At 42.3% G+C, this 18600-nt stretch overlaps 1 protein-coding gene across 1 annotated transcript in view; it reads right to left on the bottom strand.

The window, feature by feature from the left end:
- The window catches only part of GRID2 (glutamate ionotropic receptor delta type subunit 2), a 2613212-nt gene that overhangs the window by 367646 nt on the left and 2226966 nt on the right, over positions 1-18600 (bottom strand). The window contains exon 13 of the mRNA XM_085641143.1: positions 10830-11025. Within this exon, the coding sequence (XP_085497269.1) occupies positions 10830-11025 (196 nt within the window). The remainder of the gene's footprint in view (positions 1-10829; positions 11026-18600) is intronic.

Raw genomic sequence — 18600 nt, 5'->3', positions numbered from 1 at the left:
AGAAGAATCCAATCTAGCAAAGTTTAGGAAAGCTAACAAAATTAGTTTATCAGTTATTTTAACTTCCGATTTCTTTTAAAGCAGGCCTACTATGTTACCAGTAACCACAAAGCTCTGAAGGCACATCTGACCCAACCTCAACATCAACTGCCATGCCACAATCCAGGCCGAAGCTGGAGCACTGGGTTGGAGTCTCAACAGGGAAGCTCAACATCCTGTGATTCTGGGCAAATCACTTAATCTCCCTGTTCCTAACAAAAATGAATGTCTCCATCTGTAACGCAACTGGTGCTCATGTAAAGCGCTCTGATACCTTCAGGTCGAGTTCACGTTATATAAAACTTCAAAAACAAAAGGTAAAACCTGGTGCAATAAATGTATTCTGTCACTTGTGATAGGAAGATGCTATCACAATAATGTTTGCAGCATATTACTAATGCAGCATGAACCCAGCCATATGCAAATCAGTCTTGACCCAGTGCCTTTATGGGAACAGTCCAGCCTGAACTGCCAAGCCAGGTCCTCCCTGGACTGGAAACAAGCATCCTAAGACCTGTTTTGGGGTTTCAGCCAGGATAGCTTGATTCCATTGACTTGGAGAGCACGGGACCCACGTCTGAGCATACCCGTACCGCTTGGGGTGACAAATGCAAAAACAAGAGTTTATAGACAGAATGCAGAACAATGTCATACATTCACCCCAGTACAGAGATCTGGGCCTAAATCCATCGTTTTTTTGCTCACCATGCCATTCCAGTTTGAACCCAGCCATATGCAAATCAGTCTTGACCCTGTGCCTCATAGGAACAGTCCAGCCCGAACTGCCAAGCCAGGTCCTCCCTGGACTGGAATCAAGCATCCTAGGACTTCAGCCAGGATAGCTTGATTCCAGTGGCATGGAGGGCATGGGACTCACTTCTGAGCATACCCGTCCCTCTTGCCCTGGAAGATGGTACAGTAACAAGAAGAAGAAAGTAGAAGAAATTTCTAACAGCGCAACTAAAGAAGTAACTTAAGATGTCACTAGCAACAGAAGAAAGTGGCACAGCACTCTTCGCAACCCCACCAGTGTCCTGTACATCGGACAGCCCAAGCAACAGAGTGCTGTACAGCGTGGTTGTGCGTACACCCACAAGTTCTGCGCCTAAAGGGAAAGTTAATGGCTTGGAAGTATATGTCTACAAGTACCTTGGCGCAGCAAAGATCAAGACAAACGTGGACTGCTTTTTAACGCCATATTTTGATGATGCCTGGTGTTGGCGTTACTTTGGAGGTGCACAAAGACTGACTTTTAATACACAGTTTGCTTTGGATACAGCGCAAGTCAAGTCTTACATGGGAGGCAGTTTAGTGGTGTCTGAAAATCGTTTTGTACATGCCTCTTGGGATCTACTGTCATTGAGTGCTCACATGAAGGAGAGTATGTGTTATGCTGTGTTACTCTCAATTCATGGACAAGTACGATTTTTTTTTATGGAGCGGCATGTTTGTTTGTTATGATCTTTGGAGCTGCTCTGAGGCCTTAAGGTCGCGGTGTTTCTCAACCGCCTATTTGTTTTTCAAATTCAAACGTGGCACGAGCTCTGTATGGCTCGTGAAATCCTACCTCATGAAGGCGCTCGTGGCTTCGTGTGGTCCTCTATGACGTCCTCCGGAGTCTGCACTGCTTGTTATGCGACGCTTGGCGCTCAGAGCGTGCCGTGAGCCACTCGACACGGCGTGATGAAGCGTGGCGCCATTTTGAGGTTGGCAATCGCCCACAAGTATTGTTCACCGAGAGAAGACTTGGCTAACCACGTTTTTTGACAACCACGCAATTTTGCCAATTTTGCCAACCAGTTTTTTTTTATTATGTGCACCAAGTTTGATAAAGTTTTCTAAAGCACGAAGTTGTTCGAGAAGGTCGTCTCAACTGGTCTGAGAGCGGGATGTTTATGATCTTGGTGACTGTTTGGTACACCAGCGGTGAGTGGAAGTTTATGGTTCCTTCGGTTTTAAGAGTATCCGGTGGGAAAAAAAAAGTTCTTGGATCTACTTTTTGGCGCTGGACATCTCGAATGTTATTTCAGAGAATGTTCTTGTTTCTGTACATTGGGGCTGAACATTATGCATTGACTATTTGGAGCGTTGGTGATTTTTCTACTCTAACGGTGGAAATGTTTTCGGGTGAGAAATCGCTCACCGGTGCATACAGTTTTAAAATGTTTTGCATGTAAAATGTTTGCAAATTTTTATGTAATGTGTTTTTGGTGTGTGATTTTCCACAGTATTTGTTTCCCTTCATTTGGGTAGGACTTATAATGTCGGGGTGGTAATCACAGGTTCATCTCTAGTTTCAGGGGTGTGGTTCAGTTAACGCTCATTGTATAGTTACAGTACCCTTAGGCAAGGGATGCCCTATTAGTGTTGTTGGGCAGAGGCTACACGTATGCCTGATTTTGTTTGTAAGTGTAAAGTTGAGGTGTCTACTCCTCAGTGGTTCAAATTCCACAGGTTGCCCTCTTAGTGTCTTTATGGGGCTGTGTTTACACGTTCCCTTATTTTAGGGATGGGTATGGGTTTGGTTCTAGTTCCTTCCCATTTAGAGTTATTGGAACCCCTGCTCTGGGGTGGGTATGTGGTCATGTTACACATTAAGCGGTACACGCGGCCTGTTTATTGAGGCGAGTTGGTGAGTGAGATTTCTACTCACAGGTCCCACTTTATAGGGATGGTCATGGTCTGGGTACGAGCCCCTTTCCATAGTGCGTAACACGCAGCCTTTGCTAAGGTGAGTTATGGGTGTTGTTCCCATTAAAGGTTTAGAGATTTGTTTCTTATGGTAACCCGGACGCGGGTCATGTTTTCTTGGTTTCCACCAGTTAACATAACATTTTACCCTCTCTGGGGTGGTTTAGATTTATGGGTACGGTTCCCCTACACAGGGTGTATCTTTTAGTTATGTGGTCCCATATTCATTGTTATAGACTGAGACCCTTTCATTAGGGTGGTTTTTAGGGTCATAATCCCGAGTTTTTGTACCTCACAAGAGGAGTGAAGGTTTGCTTTATGTCATCTTCACAACATAGGTGAGTTTCCTTATGCTAGGAAGAGGAGTGAAGGTTTGCTTTATGTCATCTTCACAACATAGGTGAGTTTCCTTATGCTAGGAACTGTGTTTTTCATTTGTTCCCTGTCTCTAGGGATTGTACTATAGAGTTGGTATGTGTCGGATGGGTCCCATGTTTTTCTTGGTCAATCCTACTCAGGATGTGCATGCATGGGAGTTAGACTCGAATACAGTGGAAAGGTGGTTACCTTTTGTCTAACGCGATGACACTTTATAATTTTTGTTTTTGGGAGAGGATGGGTTGTTGTGCTCAATTTTTATAATTGTTGTATTTTATCCGTTCTCTACTTTGAATGGTTCATTATCTCTCGTGATGTTCTTATTTGCACATCCCTGGTTTTGATTCATTCTTTTCTTGGGTAATTTTGATATGTTTGAGACTTGGCAATATGTGCTTTATGCGGGTTTGTTCCCCTTTTGCTATACGCTACCTATTGTCTCAATCTATTGTATTTATTTAATTACAAGTGTATTTTCTTTTGTGTATGGCTTGCTCATTTTGCATTGTTGCATTTCCATAGTACAAACGTCACTTTTGTTTTTCATTTTAAAAGAAGGGGGATATGTTATGCCCTGCATAGTATTTTCATATCTTGCAGTTTCCCAGTTCTCCTGCTGTTCAGCCACAGTGTGTGTTTGGAGTAGAATGTTGAGAATGCTGTGATGCATAGAACATTGGGAGTCTGACTGGGTGACAGATGACAGTTACAGATGGGCAGAGCAGCAGGCAGGCTGCTCCTGGTGGGGTTAGATACTACCAAGGGGGTTTGATACATCAAAGGTGTTTGCTGTGACATTGTACCAAGTACTGACCACTGGGCTACCCTACTTACCTTATCCAGTTACCTGTACTACCTGTTTGATGTACCTGTGAACCAACTTGCTGTACAACTGGAATAAAGGTACTGAAGATCTTACATGGCTGACAGCGTCTACTTCATGTGAGAGTACAACAAAATGCAAAAACAACAGTTGATGGACAGAATGCAGAACAATGTCATAAATTCACCCCAGTACAGAGATCTGGGCCTAAACCCATCGTTTTTTTGCTCACAATGCCATTCCAGTTTGAACCCAGCCATATGCAAATCAGTCTTGACCCTGTGCCTCATAGGAACAGTCCAGCCCGAACTGCCAAGCCAGAGCCTCCCTGGACTGAAACCAAGCATCCTAGGACTGGTTTCGGGGTTTCACCCCTCTTCAGCCAGGATAGCTTGATTCCAGTGGCATGGAAGGCACGGACTCACGTCTGAGCATACCCGTCCCACTCGGGGTGACAAATGCAAAAACAACAGTTGATGGACAGAATGCAGAACAATGTCATACATTCACCCCAGTACAACGAGGAAAGGTGTAGCACAGTGGTCAGAGCGGCTGACACCAGAGCGCGGGGTTCACGGTTCGATCCCAGGTCCAAGCGGCAGCTCAGGATCATGTGACTCTGGGCAGTAGCTCACTTAAGTTCCTTGACGGCCCCCAGCGCCTTGAAACACTTAAAGGGGTGATACGTTTCCGCTTTCCAAATGGGACTTTTAAATTGATATTCCTGTCTGTCGCTCTGTTATTCGCACCTAATTTTCTCAAATGGGCTTGAGAGCTAGCTGTTACAACTTTAAAGTAAATGCACACATGAGGACCAGCAAGGAGTAAATAGACTCAGGCTTTCCAGATCATCTCCGCCTGGGAGTATATCTTGTATCAATGTCACTTTTTAGTTCAGTGAAGCGGGCCACACTAAGAAATAAAAAATGAATTCAGATGTGATATCATGGATGTTCGGAGACGAAGATGTTCTTTAATGCATAGTGGGAGTAACTGGGACAATCCTATGGTACTAATTGGAGATTTGGTGTGTTGAGCACAAGAGAAACTGGAACCCACCATTTGGGAATTCTGTGGTGAAAAGAACTATGGGATCGATTTTGCCTGAAAGCAAATCTTAGAACTTGGGAGGGGGAAGTCGAAAAAGTGTAACCTTTTTTGCTAAAATCATCCATCATGGACTGGTTTTATTCATTAAAATGCCTAGCTTGACCAACTCCCAGGGGAGAATTGGCTGAAACAGAAGAGGCTACGAAAGCCGCCCTGCTTGATGTCCTGCAGAATTTCTGACTGCCTGACAGAAGAGTGTAGAGAGAGGTTGCAATATTTGCCAAGGGTTTCTGTAAGGAGAAGGGTTCTATAACTTCTAGTGGCATTTGCCATTTGCTAACAACCAAGAGTAAAGGCGTACAGGTCTAACCAGTAGAGCTTGCTTACCACGTAGGGTCTTTTCTACTGTGGCTAGAAAGTGTTCTAAGTTCTAGGATAGAGCTGTGGCCTCTTGGAAGTTTAACAGTGACCAAGCAACAATTGGAATGTGAAGTGTATCCCCTGTCTGGGGAATACAGAAGAACTCGTGATGAAAGGAAGCTTTGAAGCCGCTGAAACTTCAGAGAATTTAGAGACTTTTTACAGTAGTAACAAACGTTATTGGGCTTTTGGTAAAACTTGTGGCATAGAAAATATGAATCTCTAGAAGACTGTGACAAGCTGCCAAGCCTACAGAAAAAACAGAAATGGCCTTGATGGTTTCTTCGTAGCGGTATTCTACCTCTGAGCTCTCTGATGTGAGTTTTTCAAGTTTAGGCAACAGCTGGACGACTAAACAGACACATTCAACAGTTTTGGCTTCAGCTTCTATACATGGCTACCTTACGATTTTGGACCTCCAGAAAACATTCCAAACCTGAATTTAAAAACTTTGACTTGGATGGACTGCCAACTTTGTCCAGGCCACGTCGATTGTGTTTCATCCTAGCGTAGAGATTCCAGTCTACTACATCTCACAGTTTCACACTGGTGATTTACTTTCCTACTGTCTGTAATGGAACACGTTTTGTGGCATTTTACTGATTACATGCCCCTTTTTATCTAACATTATTTGCAACTTTTGTATTTTTTGTGAGCTGTACAGTTGTACTTCTAAAATATACATGTCTCTTAGGAATGCTGTGCGTTTTGAGCCAAGCTCTCAAGGGTGAACTTGTAATTCCTTTTAGGGTTTCTGATTTTCCTTGTGGGAGCTCAGTCATAGTGCAAACCAAGACTGTGGGCTCCCTTCCCTAGAAAGCTTATGTACAACTTTCCACCTCACAGTACATCACAGTACTTCGATTAGTTGGGGGGTGCTCTGGTGGATGACGGCAAAATTTGATGGCCATTGGGTAGGTAGCTAAAACCGGGGAAGTTGCAACTTTGTGACTATTCACAGCACTCAATGTTTTTTACTGTCAATTTCCACACCTACACAGAAAAATGGTTTGTGTTAATTCTGATATAATTCCATCTGGATTCAGTGAAATAGTTTTCTATGACAAAACACATTTTTAAAGATGATTTCCACCAACAGCTGTATTACATTGAGTGCCCCTGGGTAGCATCGGGCATTTGCTTCTCCTTTCCGTGTCCCAGGGCCACTTTGGTATGACAAAAGGGAATGTAGACACTTGTACAGCTCATTCTGAAATACAATAAAATAAATAAATACAATAAACCCCAGTGCTACATGTGTGCGGGTTTGATCTCAAGCGTACGTTCACACAATTCCATGTGGTATGGGCCCATGCAAGTAAGAGAACCCATTGCCCGTCTACCTCTGCTCCCACGTTATGTTATAGACGTGGGTGCAGTTGTAAAAGAGGCAGTCAGTGCATCCCAAGGGCTCTCAATGAAAGGGGGCTGGAGGGGGATCCCATGGACCCCACACACATGGCGATGCAGAAGGGTTCAGTCATTCACTGCATTCACCTACAAGAGGATCTCTGTCCTCCTTTAAATACAGACAGCATTGCCCCCTGTAAAGTGAAAGACAGAACAGCAGCTTCAAATGGCCAGTTGGCCTTCACTAATGTGAAAGCCCCACAGCAGGCGTGGATTTGCAGGTGCCATGAGATCAGGGCATTAACTACAATATAGCCAACTGATCAGGTCTGTGTACAGCACAGCCAGTTTAAGGTGTGCGATGGCACAGACCAGGGTACCACACACTTTGCATAATATGGCACCAGGTGCATAATTCTGCATAGGTATCCATGCAGAAAAGTCATTTTTGACTTTTCTGTTTCTGATTTTCTTTTTCCCCATGAGGAAATCTTTTTTTCACTCTGTGGAAACCAATTCCCTAACAAAAATAACATACATAAAGTTGGCCCATTTCGTTTTCCTTCGCTAGAAAGTCACTTGCTCTCTCTATAATAGGAGAATATTTGTGTTCATTTTGAGAGAGGCGAAGTAGCTGTAGGGTATGTGAAACCCACAGGTTTTAGGTGGTCACCTTTTGCTTCTGCCACATATACGATTGTAGAAGAATCAACTAAAGTGGCTGATTTGCTAAGTTTGTAAATATAAGTTGTGAGAGTAAAATCTACCATATGCTTGATTCCACACATGGAATCTCCCATTGCAATTTGCTGTTTTGTGCTCCAAAATTCAAACTTGGTATGCCAAAAACATGTATAAGTAAGATCCTAAAGGAGTAAAAACATTGATAAATTGAACCCTATGGGAGTAAATGTCCGACTTTTAGCACTTTGTCTCTGTGGCTTGGGCCCTTTCTAGTCAAAAATTTAAAATAGTGCTTAGCAACAGATTCGCACATAATCACATTGGTACTGATTTTGTTATTTGTAATTTTCGCAGAAGTTGTTCTATCATAGTGGTTCTGAGAATGATGCTATAGACGATTGTTCAGACACCATAAGAAACCCTTTTTACTTAAGAAGTTTACTGTACATCAATGGCTGCTCAGTCATTTTACTCAGCATCAAATTGCTCAGACTGCTCCAGATACCTAGCTATCACTTAGTGAAAATATGGTCAATGGGATTCTTTGTAACCTACATGAATATCTTGGTTGCTTGAATATGGGGAGAAGTTTTTAGAAACCATTTTCTCCTACCCGTTATTTGAGAATATTCTATGTCCACAGTTAACAGCTGGTGGTGCAGAAGCAGATATGATGTTCCTGTCAAATAAATTATCTTATGTTAGTTTCACCAAAGCACTGTTTTTGGCCTGTACATCAGAATATTGTATACTAAGATGTGACATCAACAATATGCTCTAAATATCCTTTACACAAATGTATTTCCATTGGGTGTGGATTTTGTTAAAGTAACTACAATGAGTCAATATTTTTGTAAACAACATTTGGAGCTAGATATGAATGTGAGACAATATTCTGACTTTAATATTCTGATATCATACATCTATGCTAGCCCCCGCGTATGAATAATAGGTTTGTGAATTTGCATAATTTTTATAATAAATTTTGCGAAATGTCATGACATTGTCCTTTTAATGTGAAATGTGGTTGATCTGTAGCTCATGTGACCTTTTCACACAAGGACATTCGTGTAAAAAAAGTAATGCAATATACCGATAGGAGAAAAGTTCAAGCAAAAAATGTTTCTTGCTGAGACATTTTTGTGTGAACCAACTTTCCAAGGGTGAAATATTTACAAATGTTGTGATTTTCACATAAGGTAACTTTCATCTACCTAAAAGGTAACTTTCATCTACCTAATTTAAAGTACACTAGGTCTAGCTACAATAATATCTTATATGCAGTGTCTATAAGGCATATTCCTAGAAACATTACAGAGAGCTGTAATGGACTTCCGCACATTTGTTGAGAAAGGAGTCAAATTAATTCTCCACTGATTGTTGAATTGGGCTTTGTTGAAGAAAATGACTGACAGGATGTTGATATTTCCATACGTTCATATAAAAAGAGGAGTAATCAATTAATTTGAATCGAAAGCTCTTGGCTTCCTTCTTTAAAAGGTCCTTTTCTGTGTGAGAAAGGGGTGACAGGAAGGGGAAAGCTTTAGACATTGTATTCAGGATGCATTTCTTCTTCTTTTAAGGATAAGAAGGTATTAGAGTAGACATGTTGTGTACTGTATTCTGTGTGTATTTATCTGATACTCCTAGTTTGTTTGTTTGTTTGTTTGAAATGCAAATATATGTATTGTATGCATAGATATGGTGGCTTTTAAGTCTTGAATTAATATAAAAGTAATTGTTTATAAGGTGGCTATTTTGAAAGACTGTTACTACTTTGGGATGTAAAAATCTTAAAATGTTGTGGTGAAAGAGCAGAAGAGAGAGGAAAGATCTATTTGGCAATGGACTTGAAAAAGAAAAAGGGTCACACGTTACAATATCCCAATTAAAGAATATATTATTACTCTGGGAAACATTGGCCACCAGCTGCTCTGTTGATGAGCCAGAAGGTAAAGATAAAACGGCCAGCATAATAACCATTAGGTAAATGTCAAAGACAACCCACATTATTTATAAACCTTAAGTACCTGAGGCCCATGCTGGTGAGACAGCTGGGACATGTGGTGGGGACATTTGCGAGCCAATGGTTGTCTAGAGGAAACTAGAAATGTCAAGGTCACATTGAACTATGTCGCGCAAAGTCTGCTTGATGCAGAAGGAAGGAAATACATATATCTGTATCATCTGGCTCACCATTCAGAGAAATGTTGCTTCCTGGGATTCAGAATAAAAATAAAAAAACACATCAACTTTCTAGGTTACGTGCTTGAAAATCTTTGAAAACTGAATGGAAAATGACTCCTTTGCTTGTATGAAATCACTCTAGAAATAGAGACCATTATGACTGATGAAGTACTCTTGGAACAATAGTACATGTTCTTTGATAACAACATCAGTCAGTCAAGGCAAAACAAGATAAGTAAGACTTCTGGTATGTCAACAACAGCAGTAAGAGGGTGCTAGACTGCCTGCAAGCGCAGCAGTGGGTGCCCCCGGCCAGGACCAGCGAAAACAAATCTGGAGAGAGGTGTGGCGCCGTGGCCAGAGCATCTGACGCCGAAGCCGGGGCTCACAGTTCGATCGCCAGTGGCAGCTCAGCATCATGTGATTCTGGGCAATAGCTCACTTAGTCTCCCCGACGGCCCCCAGCGCCTTGAAACCCTTAAGGGGGTGATTTTTTCACGCTTTACAGAAAGGAACTATTATTATTATTATGTCCCAGCCTTAAAACCCACGTATGAAGGCAGCTTGAACAGTGCCAACGTGCTGTAATGTGTGTTGACAAACATCTTTGCTTTTCGTCACACTTAGTGCAGTACCTACCCTTATGCTCTCTGCAGATCTCATTTAAACACTCCTTTTCACATTTTACCTCCACTAAATTTCTGTCTATTTTATTGCTATGCTAAACCAGGGTTGAGAATATACATTTCAAACATTACAAATGGTCTTGTACATCAACTTCTTATAGAAAGTTTGCACAGCATATATTTATTGCACAGCATATATTTCTCATAGCTAATCAATAAGCAAACATGGCATGTTGGCCTTTGTTGCTGCTCAAGAAGTCCTTATGCTTGGTGTATGGTAAACTGTAAGGTAAATATTGTGACTTGCAATTTGGTGGCGAGACGACTCACTTTTATTTTTGTCACTAACGCAATTAACATACTCCACAAGATGAAAATCTGTGCATTGCACCAAAGTAATTGTCCAAAAGGAAATGTAAATTTGCAGTTCTCATGCAGCAAATGTATACAATTTACACGCATGCGCAGTGCTGTAATATGCGCAGCCATATTGGTAAAACAGGTGCACCGCATTTGTTTCACTCAATGGAGCCCTTGCAGAATGTCTCTCGGAGCGGTAATAACTCTGCCATGTACAGTACCTTGCGAATGCCTTCTGGGGATTCCTGCACGTTGTTCTCCGATCCATTACTCCGGTTAATCATCCGCCACATTTGGGAATACATGTTGTCCCTTTCGAAGGGATTCAACCCCTTCACTCGCACGTGCTCGTAGACCGCCGAGTCGAGGACAGTGCCGTAGGGGATTTCGGTCTGTCGAGAGAGATCCTGGAGGGACCTGTAACCATGGGGAGTGACAAAAATAAGGAAATTAAATGAGACCCGACCTGGTAGCAGCAACGCGTGCAGGTCAGCAGTGGCGCCGCGCCACATGGCTTAAAACATGCAAGGTGAGAAGAAGGAAAAACCTTAGGGCTGGGACATCTATGAGTTATTCAAAGGGGCAGAAATACTTGTTGAAACAATTCAAAATAGCAGGTATTTCCGAGCTCGGGCGGCAGATTTTACCTTCACCACTCTTAAAATAAAATAAAAAGTGGAATAAGAAGCATTTTAATAGATTTATATTATCGCATCCTAGATGTGGTGTTCCAGGCTATGACAATGATCTATGAGCAAGGAAGCATGTTTGCCAAATGGAATTTTAAAACACTTTTTATAACTTCCTGACATCTGCATTCAGCGCAGACATATATACATCTTAATGTTCCAGAATTCAGAATTAAAAGCGCTCCGGCAGCAGTTGGAGCTGAATGTCTAGAACTGAGCCACTCGCCTAATTTGCAGAATTTGTCAGCGCGTGCTAGAGTGAGATGAATCATGCCAAGGGAGTTGGAGTCTGAAAATATTTCTCGGCAAGCATATCTCGAGCAATCGCCTCAAAGAACATGGAAAGCAATTTGTAGTCTGCTGATATGTGGGCAGAAAACTACAGTGAATAAAACTGGTGAGCAATGATAAGACTTTTCTTTAAAATAATCGGTGAGAAATACCATAGCACTTAAATAATGGACAGGAGAACATCAATATTGCATTTTGCGGATGGTGTGGATCCTGGCCATCTTTTAGCCTGCTTGCTGATGGTGAAATATGAACCATTTTATTTTCCAATACGTCATCACATGACCAAACGTGTTAGATCCAGGCTGTGGGAAGACTGAAGTTAAGTTCTGCACACTTTGGAAGTTATTAGAGACATTTCATTAAAAAGCAGCAAATTATTCTTTAGCGACTTAGGTATATTTACAAGCCCCTATCGCCACCACTTTCAGTGACGTAGTGGTGGCGATAGGGGCTTTGCCTTATTTACAAGGCAGCGGTAAGCCACTTTACGTGGCTTAACGCTGCCTTGTAGATAAGGCACCATTTCACGCTGTACTTAGCGTGAAAGGGAAGGGCGATGGGTGTTGGTGTGGACGTTCCACCACAACACCCATTGATTTTGATGCTGCCCCTTATTTATAAGGTTGGCGTAAATAGGAAGCAGCGCAAAATTTAAGACCAGGGAAAACCTGGTCTTAAATAGGCGTACTAAGGAGACATGCTTTATTTCTCCTTGTTTTTGCTGTTTCCATGTGTGTTTTACAGCACACATAGAAAAAGCAAATTGCCATCGATTGTTTACGCCCTGAAAGGTGACCCTTCATGATAATAAACAATAAAAAAAAGAAATTATGTTTTGCAACGTCTATGTGTGCTGCATTATGCAGCACACATACAAGTTATAAATGGTAATTTAAAGATTGTTTATGTGCAGGAAGGGAGACCTCCCCTCAACAAGGCACACTTGCACTATGTTGCAAGGGTGGCCTGCATTGTCGATAGGCTGCTAAGTTTAGCGCCAGCGCAGGGGGAAACGCAGATCTGCACAATATTGTTGTAAATACGGTGCAGCCTTGCGTTTTTGCAATGGCAGAGTGCAGCGTTAAGCCAGGAAGGCTAATGCCGCACTCTGTCACTTCGTTGTAAATATGCCCCTTATTTGGCATCAAAATACAGTGATCCCTTAACTCTCTATCACTTATTCACGTACAGTCTTTTTGCTTGAAAAATTCCCATTGGGAAGCATTACGGCAGGGTTTGTGGAAAATACGTTCAAAACAGAATTTTCTCAGCCAGTGATGGCCGTCAACTTCCTACAGTCTCAATATTCCTCGGCCACTCCCCTCACTTTAAATCCAACCTGGGGCTTGGCCAATGCATCTGAGGTGAACAGACGTACATTGTACTTTGAATAGGTTTGCTTATACTGTATCAATCAACCAATCCACTCGGATTTGTAGAACACGGTTAATCACCCGCGGCGGGATCCAGGTGCTATCTATGCTCTTGCTGTGATCATTCAAAAGGCCAATAAATTCCGGGAGGAAGGATGTTTTTGGGACGTAAAGGGGAATAAGAAGGCCTCAAATAGAGGTGTAATGAGACTTAGATAAAGCCACCTGGTGAGCCATTGTGAACTAGAGAATAAATCCAATTGATCATAACACGTCTCGTTCACTAACTGCAATAAATATGCACTGTACAGTATGTCATTAAAAGATTTTGTATCCCGGAGGTGTACAGTAAGACTATCATTTGGGCTAATTTTCTTGCACAATTACTGCTGAGCAACATAAATATACACATAGGGCCATATTTACAATGAAAATTACTCAGTGCGTGCCACACGCCATTTGGCTGCGACGCACTGAGTCACTTTCAAAGCACAGGGATGCAACATACTTACAACAGTAAGTTGCATCCCTGTGCTTTTCCCTGCGCTGGCACACAATTGGCTGCCATGCACCGGCGCAGGAACCCTTGCACCATGGTGCAAGGATGCCTGCGTCATGGGGAGATTGTTTTTGTGCAAGAAGGGACACCTTCCTGCACAAAAACAATCAATTGAGGTCTTTTCCTCTTTCCATGCATGCTGTAGGATACAGCATGCATCGAAAGAGTATAAAACTAAGAGAAATTTAAACATTTCTCTTCGTTGCGCCTCGCTACGCCACCCCTGAGGTGGCGTAGCATTCTTATGCATTTCCAGGTTTATGATTTCTCTTAAATCTGGAAATACATCACAATACATGGGTGTTGCATGGGAACACCCACAGCAACACCAATGTCAAGCCCCTTACTTGCAGAGTGTTGCATGAGATGGGGCGATATTTACAAGCACATGTAAAGCGACGCAGGGGGGCTTTACGTGTGCTTGTAAATATCGGGCAGCAGGTTACGCTGCTGGTGCGTCATGCAGCATGACATAACGGCGGCGCAAAAGGCTTGTAAATAAGCCCCTCAGGACTACTTTTGAGAATGAGAAAAAGTATGGGGCCTATTTACAAGCCCATAGTGCCGCCGGTACGTCACGTTGCATGATGCACTAGCAGCGCACCCTGCTGCCCGATATATACAAGGACACGTAAAGCCACCCTGCGTGACTTTATGTGTGCTTGTAAATATCACCCCTTCTCACGCACCACTTGCGTGTAAGGGGCGTGACATGGGCCCCCATGACGTAGGCATCCCTGCATCATGCTGCAAGGGTGTCTGTGCTGGCGCATGGCAGCTGATTGTGCGCCAGCGCAGGGGAAAAGCACAGGGATGCGACATATTGTTGTAAATATGTTGCATCCCTGTGCTTTGAAAGTGACTGTGCGGCACAGCCAAATGGCTTGCAGCACGCACTGAGTCACTTTCATCATAAATAAAGGCCCTGAGCTCCTTTCTTGATACTATTTATGTTTTGAGATTCAATGGGAAAAACATTATCAGCGAGTGAAGCTACAGAAGAACCTCTGTGAGTGTCTCTTAATTTCTAAGTATATTCCTTTGCCAAAATAATCTCTAATAGGATTCAAGCTTTACGTGGGGAAATCATGCTATTTTAGTAAAATATCGAGAGACTTTATTCGGAAATATCAAGACTTTCAGAACACTTAGTGAACAGTATTGAGGATTAAATTATGAAACATTCAAGTCACCAAAAGCATTAGACTAATCAGTTAATACAATATGTGGGCATTGCTATTTTATTCTTTATTTTCTAAATGCAAATGCACAGTGAACAGCTTTTCTACATATTGGACTAAATTTCCAAATGAATGTGCGCGTCTAGCCGACATACAGGCGAGTAAAGTTTAAATGTAATCAAAAATCTGAAATACTGAATTATGTGAGTCTGTGGGCCAATATCCCTTCATGAAAGTACTACTCTAGAGTGACAATGCAATGGCTCACTTGATGAGGCACTTACATCCACACTTCTGAACCTACATTGCTGTCTGTAACTTGCATATACTTAAAAGTAGTGTGAGCGTCCATCAGGATGCAACTGCATTCTCTTTCACCGTACTGTCTGGCATTTGAGGACTGATTTACAAACTGCAGTTTTGACTAAGTTTACACATTTGAGTAAGTTTACTACTTTTTGGTATTCACAAACTGCACCTTTGTAGTAATTTACAATCTTGTAACTTACTCTTTTGTAGTAAGTCCAGAACTACAAATGGCCTACCATTGGTACTGCAACACCTTCCTATAGAAAATAACAGAGGTGGGACTTAAAATAAAGTCCCATGGGCAATAATGTTAAATAAAATTATTTAAAATAGTTAAAAATCTAAATAAATATATATTAATGTGAAAAAATATATACAAACTGTACATATTTATTATTTTAATTTGAAAGCATTTAATAACCTATTTCTGTTGTAGTAAAGCAAGGATAATGGGTTCTGTTGAGCTCTTGCTAAACCAAAGGACTGTCCCTTGTTGCTGGTCACTGTGTGAACTGGTCATTGGAAATATCTGAACTTTTGGTTTAGGGAAGGAGTATTGTGGTGGGTATAAATCACAACCTACATATGCATACATTTCTCCTGTAGCAACTACAGAATGCCCAATATGATTGGCATAGCTAAAGAGTATAATCTGCAGAGTTTTATGAGACAATCTGGCACGTCGGCACAGGTAAGAGCGGTGGGGCGGAAAGGGGCAAGACGACAGATGGGATAGGTAAAATAAAATAAAAATAATAAAAAAACACTTACCTTGCGCTTGCCGCATCACCGACTCCCCGATGCGGCAAGCACAAGGTAAGTGGTTTTATTTATTTATTTATTTTTACCTATACCGGCATCTGCCGACTCCCCCACCCCTTCGCCCGCCCCACCACTCTTACCTGTGCCGGCAGCACCTGGAGACAATACTTAACAAATAGATAACTTGGGGTGGATCATGGACTGTGATGTAATCATAACCCAAGCATTAAGGGAAGAGGGGTTAAATCACTCCACATTAACCCCTTGCATGCTTCTGACGGAACCACTCCGTCATGAGCCACGGGCGCCGTGTGCTCATGACGGAGTGGTTCCGTCATGCTGCGGCCGTTGGCGGCCGCTCCGCCCACGCGGCGCTGTTTCCCCACCTGTGCGGGCGATCAGCGCAAGTGGGTGGAGTCATGACAGAACCACGCCGTCATGAGCACAGCTCGCCCGTGACTCATGACGGCGTGGTTCCGTCATGAGTATGGCGGCTCCGCAAACCCCCCCAGCGCTGCGGCGGAATTCGCGCCACAGCGAAGGGGTTAAAGCAGCTTGCTGTTCGTGTTCGGTTTTCAGTGGGTAAAAAAAAAATACTTTTATTTAGGTATAATTGTACCTTCCTTGGCATCACAGACTCCCCAAGGAGGCAATTTAGTCTCAAGAAAATAAACAAATGTGTTTCCCTTTGACTTGTTCACGGTCGTGCTCTGCAATAACTCATTGTTAGCAGTCCTTCTGTCATTAGTTTGCCGGGTTATTGCTTTCGCTTTTTTGAGCAGTTTGTAAGTCAATCCCTGATAGTTACAATTGTGTTTCCTTCTGAATTCTAATTCCGCTAATTACCCTAATTTAGAACTGCAAACAGCAATGAAAAATGTTCCCCTGCTCTCATTTTAGGAGATCTGCAGCTTGTGCGTTTCCAGATGAATGAAACATTTGCACAGAACGTGCCTCATAAATCATATTAAAAATAATCACCGCTCTTTGTGCTGTTCATTAGACGGAGAGGGCTGCTCGATTCAAACAAGGTTTTAAGTTCGCCTCCAAAGAACTTATTACAGAGGGAAGCCGAAATAAAGTATAGTTTTGAAAGTATCCACGAGGAATTTGAGCTCAACACATTACTTGTCACTGTGTGGTTTTACCTTAGCACGCCAGCTGATCCCGATTCGCAGGTCAGAGATGCACAGGCATTCCAGTGCTTAATTTGTAATTAAATGAAAAATAAAATAAAATGAATGTAGGGTCTTAAAGTTTTTCTCAGAGGCCCTCCACCAATGCTGCCAAATGCCCAGGCTGACTAGTCTTGATTTCACATCGAGCAATTCCTTCCACCGCTCTGCACCTCCTGTCCTTTTATCTCATTCTTACAGATTATTTTTCATTCCTTTTTTCCTTCCTCTTTTCTTCTGTTTACTTTGCTTTTCTCTCTATTCCGCTCTGGATCACATTCTGATGGTGAAATATAATTCCCGGTCGCTATAAATGAGTGCTTGTGCCCACCACCTGCAACCAGTGGTCGAAGTGGAAGAATCTGAGGGGCACAATGTCCCCAACTTTTTTTATTCTAGAAGAACAATTGCCCTACTTTTTCTGAAAAGGCAGCTGTTCCGGGACGGTTAACAACTGAAGTGTAAGGTGGGGGGTCGGCTGTGCTGCGAAACTGAGGGAGCAGCAGTCAGCTAAGCAAGCCTTCTTGCCAGGGTGCCTATTAGCCTGAAAGATATGTAAATGACTGGTCAAGCTGCAAATGTAAAGGGTGCTTGGAAGCCCGGTATTGGCTTTAATTGATAGAATCACTTGAAGCTTCCTGATGACAAAACACTTAGGGGCATATTTACTAGAATGGTGGCGCAGGTCAGAGAAGCAAGTTACCTTACTGCGCTGCTGTGTGTCAAAGGGAAAGGGAGGAAATGCACAGTGTTTATCCAATACGATGCATTCTTTTTCTTTCCCTCTGCGCTGGTGCCATTTCTGCAGCCTAGCGCCAATGCAGGCCCCCTTGTATCATGGTGCAAGGGAGCCTGCATTACAGTCAGGATTGTTTTTCAAAAGAGGCATTTTCCTCTTTCTATATGTGCTGCAGAATGAAACACACATAAATAGAGGAAAAAACAAGAATAAATAAACATATGTCTCCTCGTTCCGCCTCACCTGAGGAGGCACGAGATTTTGACGCATTCACATGTTTACAAGTCCTTGTTAATCTCAGAATGCATCAAAAACCATGGGAGTTGCCTGGGAACACCCACTACAATGCCAATGGAACGCCTTCCTTGCGCAGAGTAATGCAACAATGCAAAGTGGCTTTGCGTGGCTTCATAAATATGACTTAGGGCTTTTCATCGAGCATGTACCACATTGCGTGGTTAAAGCATGACGCGAGGTCCTCGTAAATACGTCCCTTATATTTTTTGAGAGGTATTGTAAGGGAGTTAACAGCTAAGCTGTGAAATGTTTGCTTTTAAAAAACAGCTATAAAGCAAACATTGCTTCCCAATGACACTTATATATTCTTTTTCAGAGGTATTGCAAGGGAGCTGCCAGGTAAGCTGCGGAATGTGTGCTTTTAAAAGACAGTTATAAAAAACAATGATACTAAATAAATCTGGTTATTACTAAAATCTATATTTTGGAATCGCTTTTTTAGCGTAAACCTTTCCGCGAATTTTGTAGCAGCCTATCTTGTACTGTGTGTAATCCAAGCCTAAACTAATGGCTTACATGTTCACAGTACTTTCTGTAAGTCTGGGACCTTGTAGCACTAAACATATACAAGTCATTATTCTCCACCGCATCAATTACGCTTCAATTCTGCGGCT

This window comes from Triturus cristatus, chromosome 2_2 (genome assembly GCF_964204655.1).
Source record: "Triturus cristatus chromosome 2_2, aTriCri1.1, whole genome shotgun sequence".
Lineage (NCBI taxonomy): Eukaryota > Metazoa > Chordata > Amphibia > Caudata > Salamandridae > Triturus > Triturus cristatus.
The sequence above is the reverse complement of the archived record's forward strand: the minus strand, read 5'-3'. Positions and strand labels throughout refer to the sequence as shown.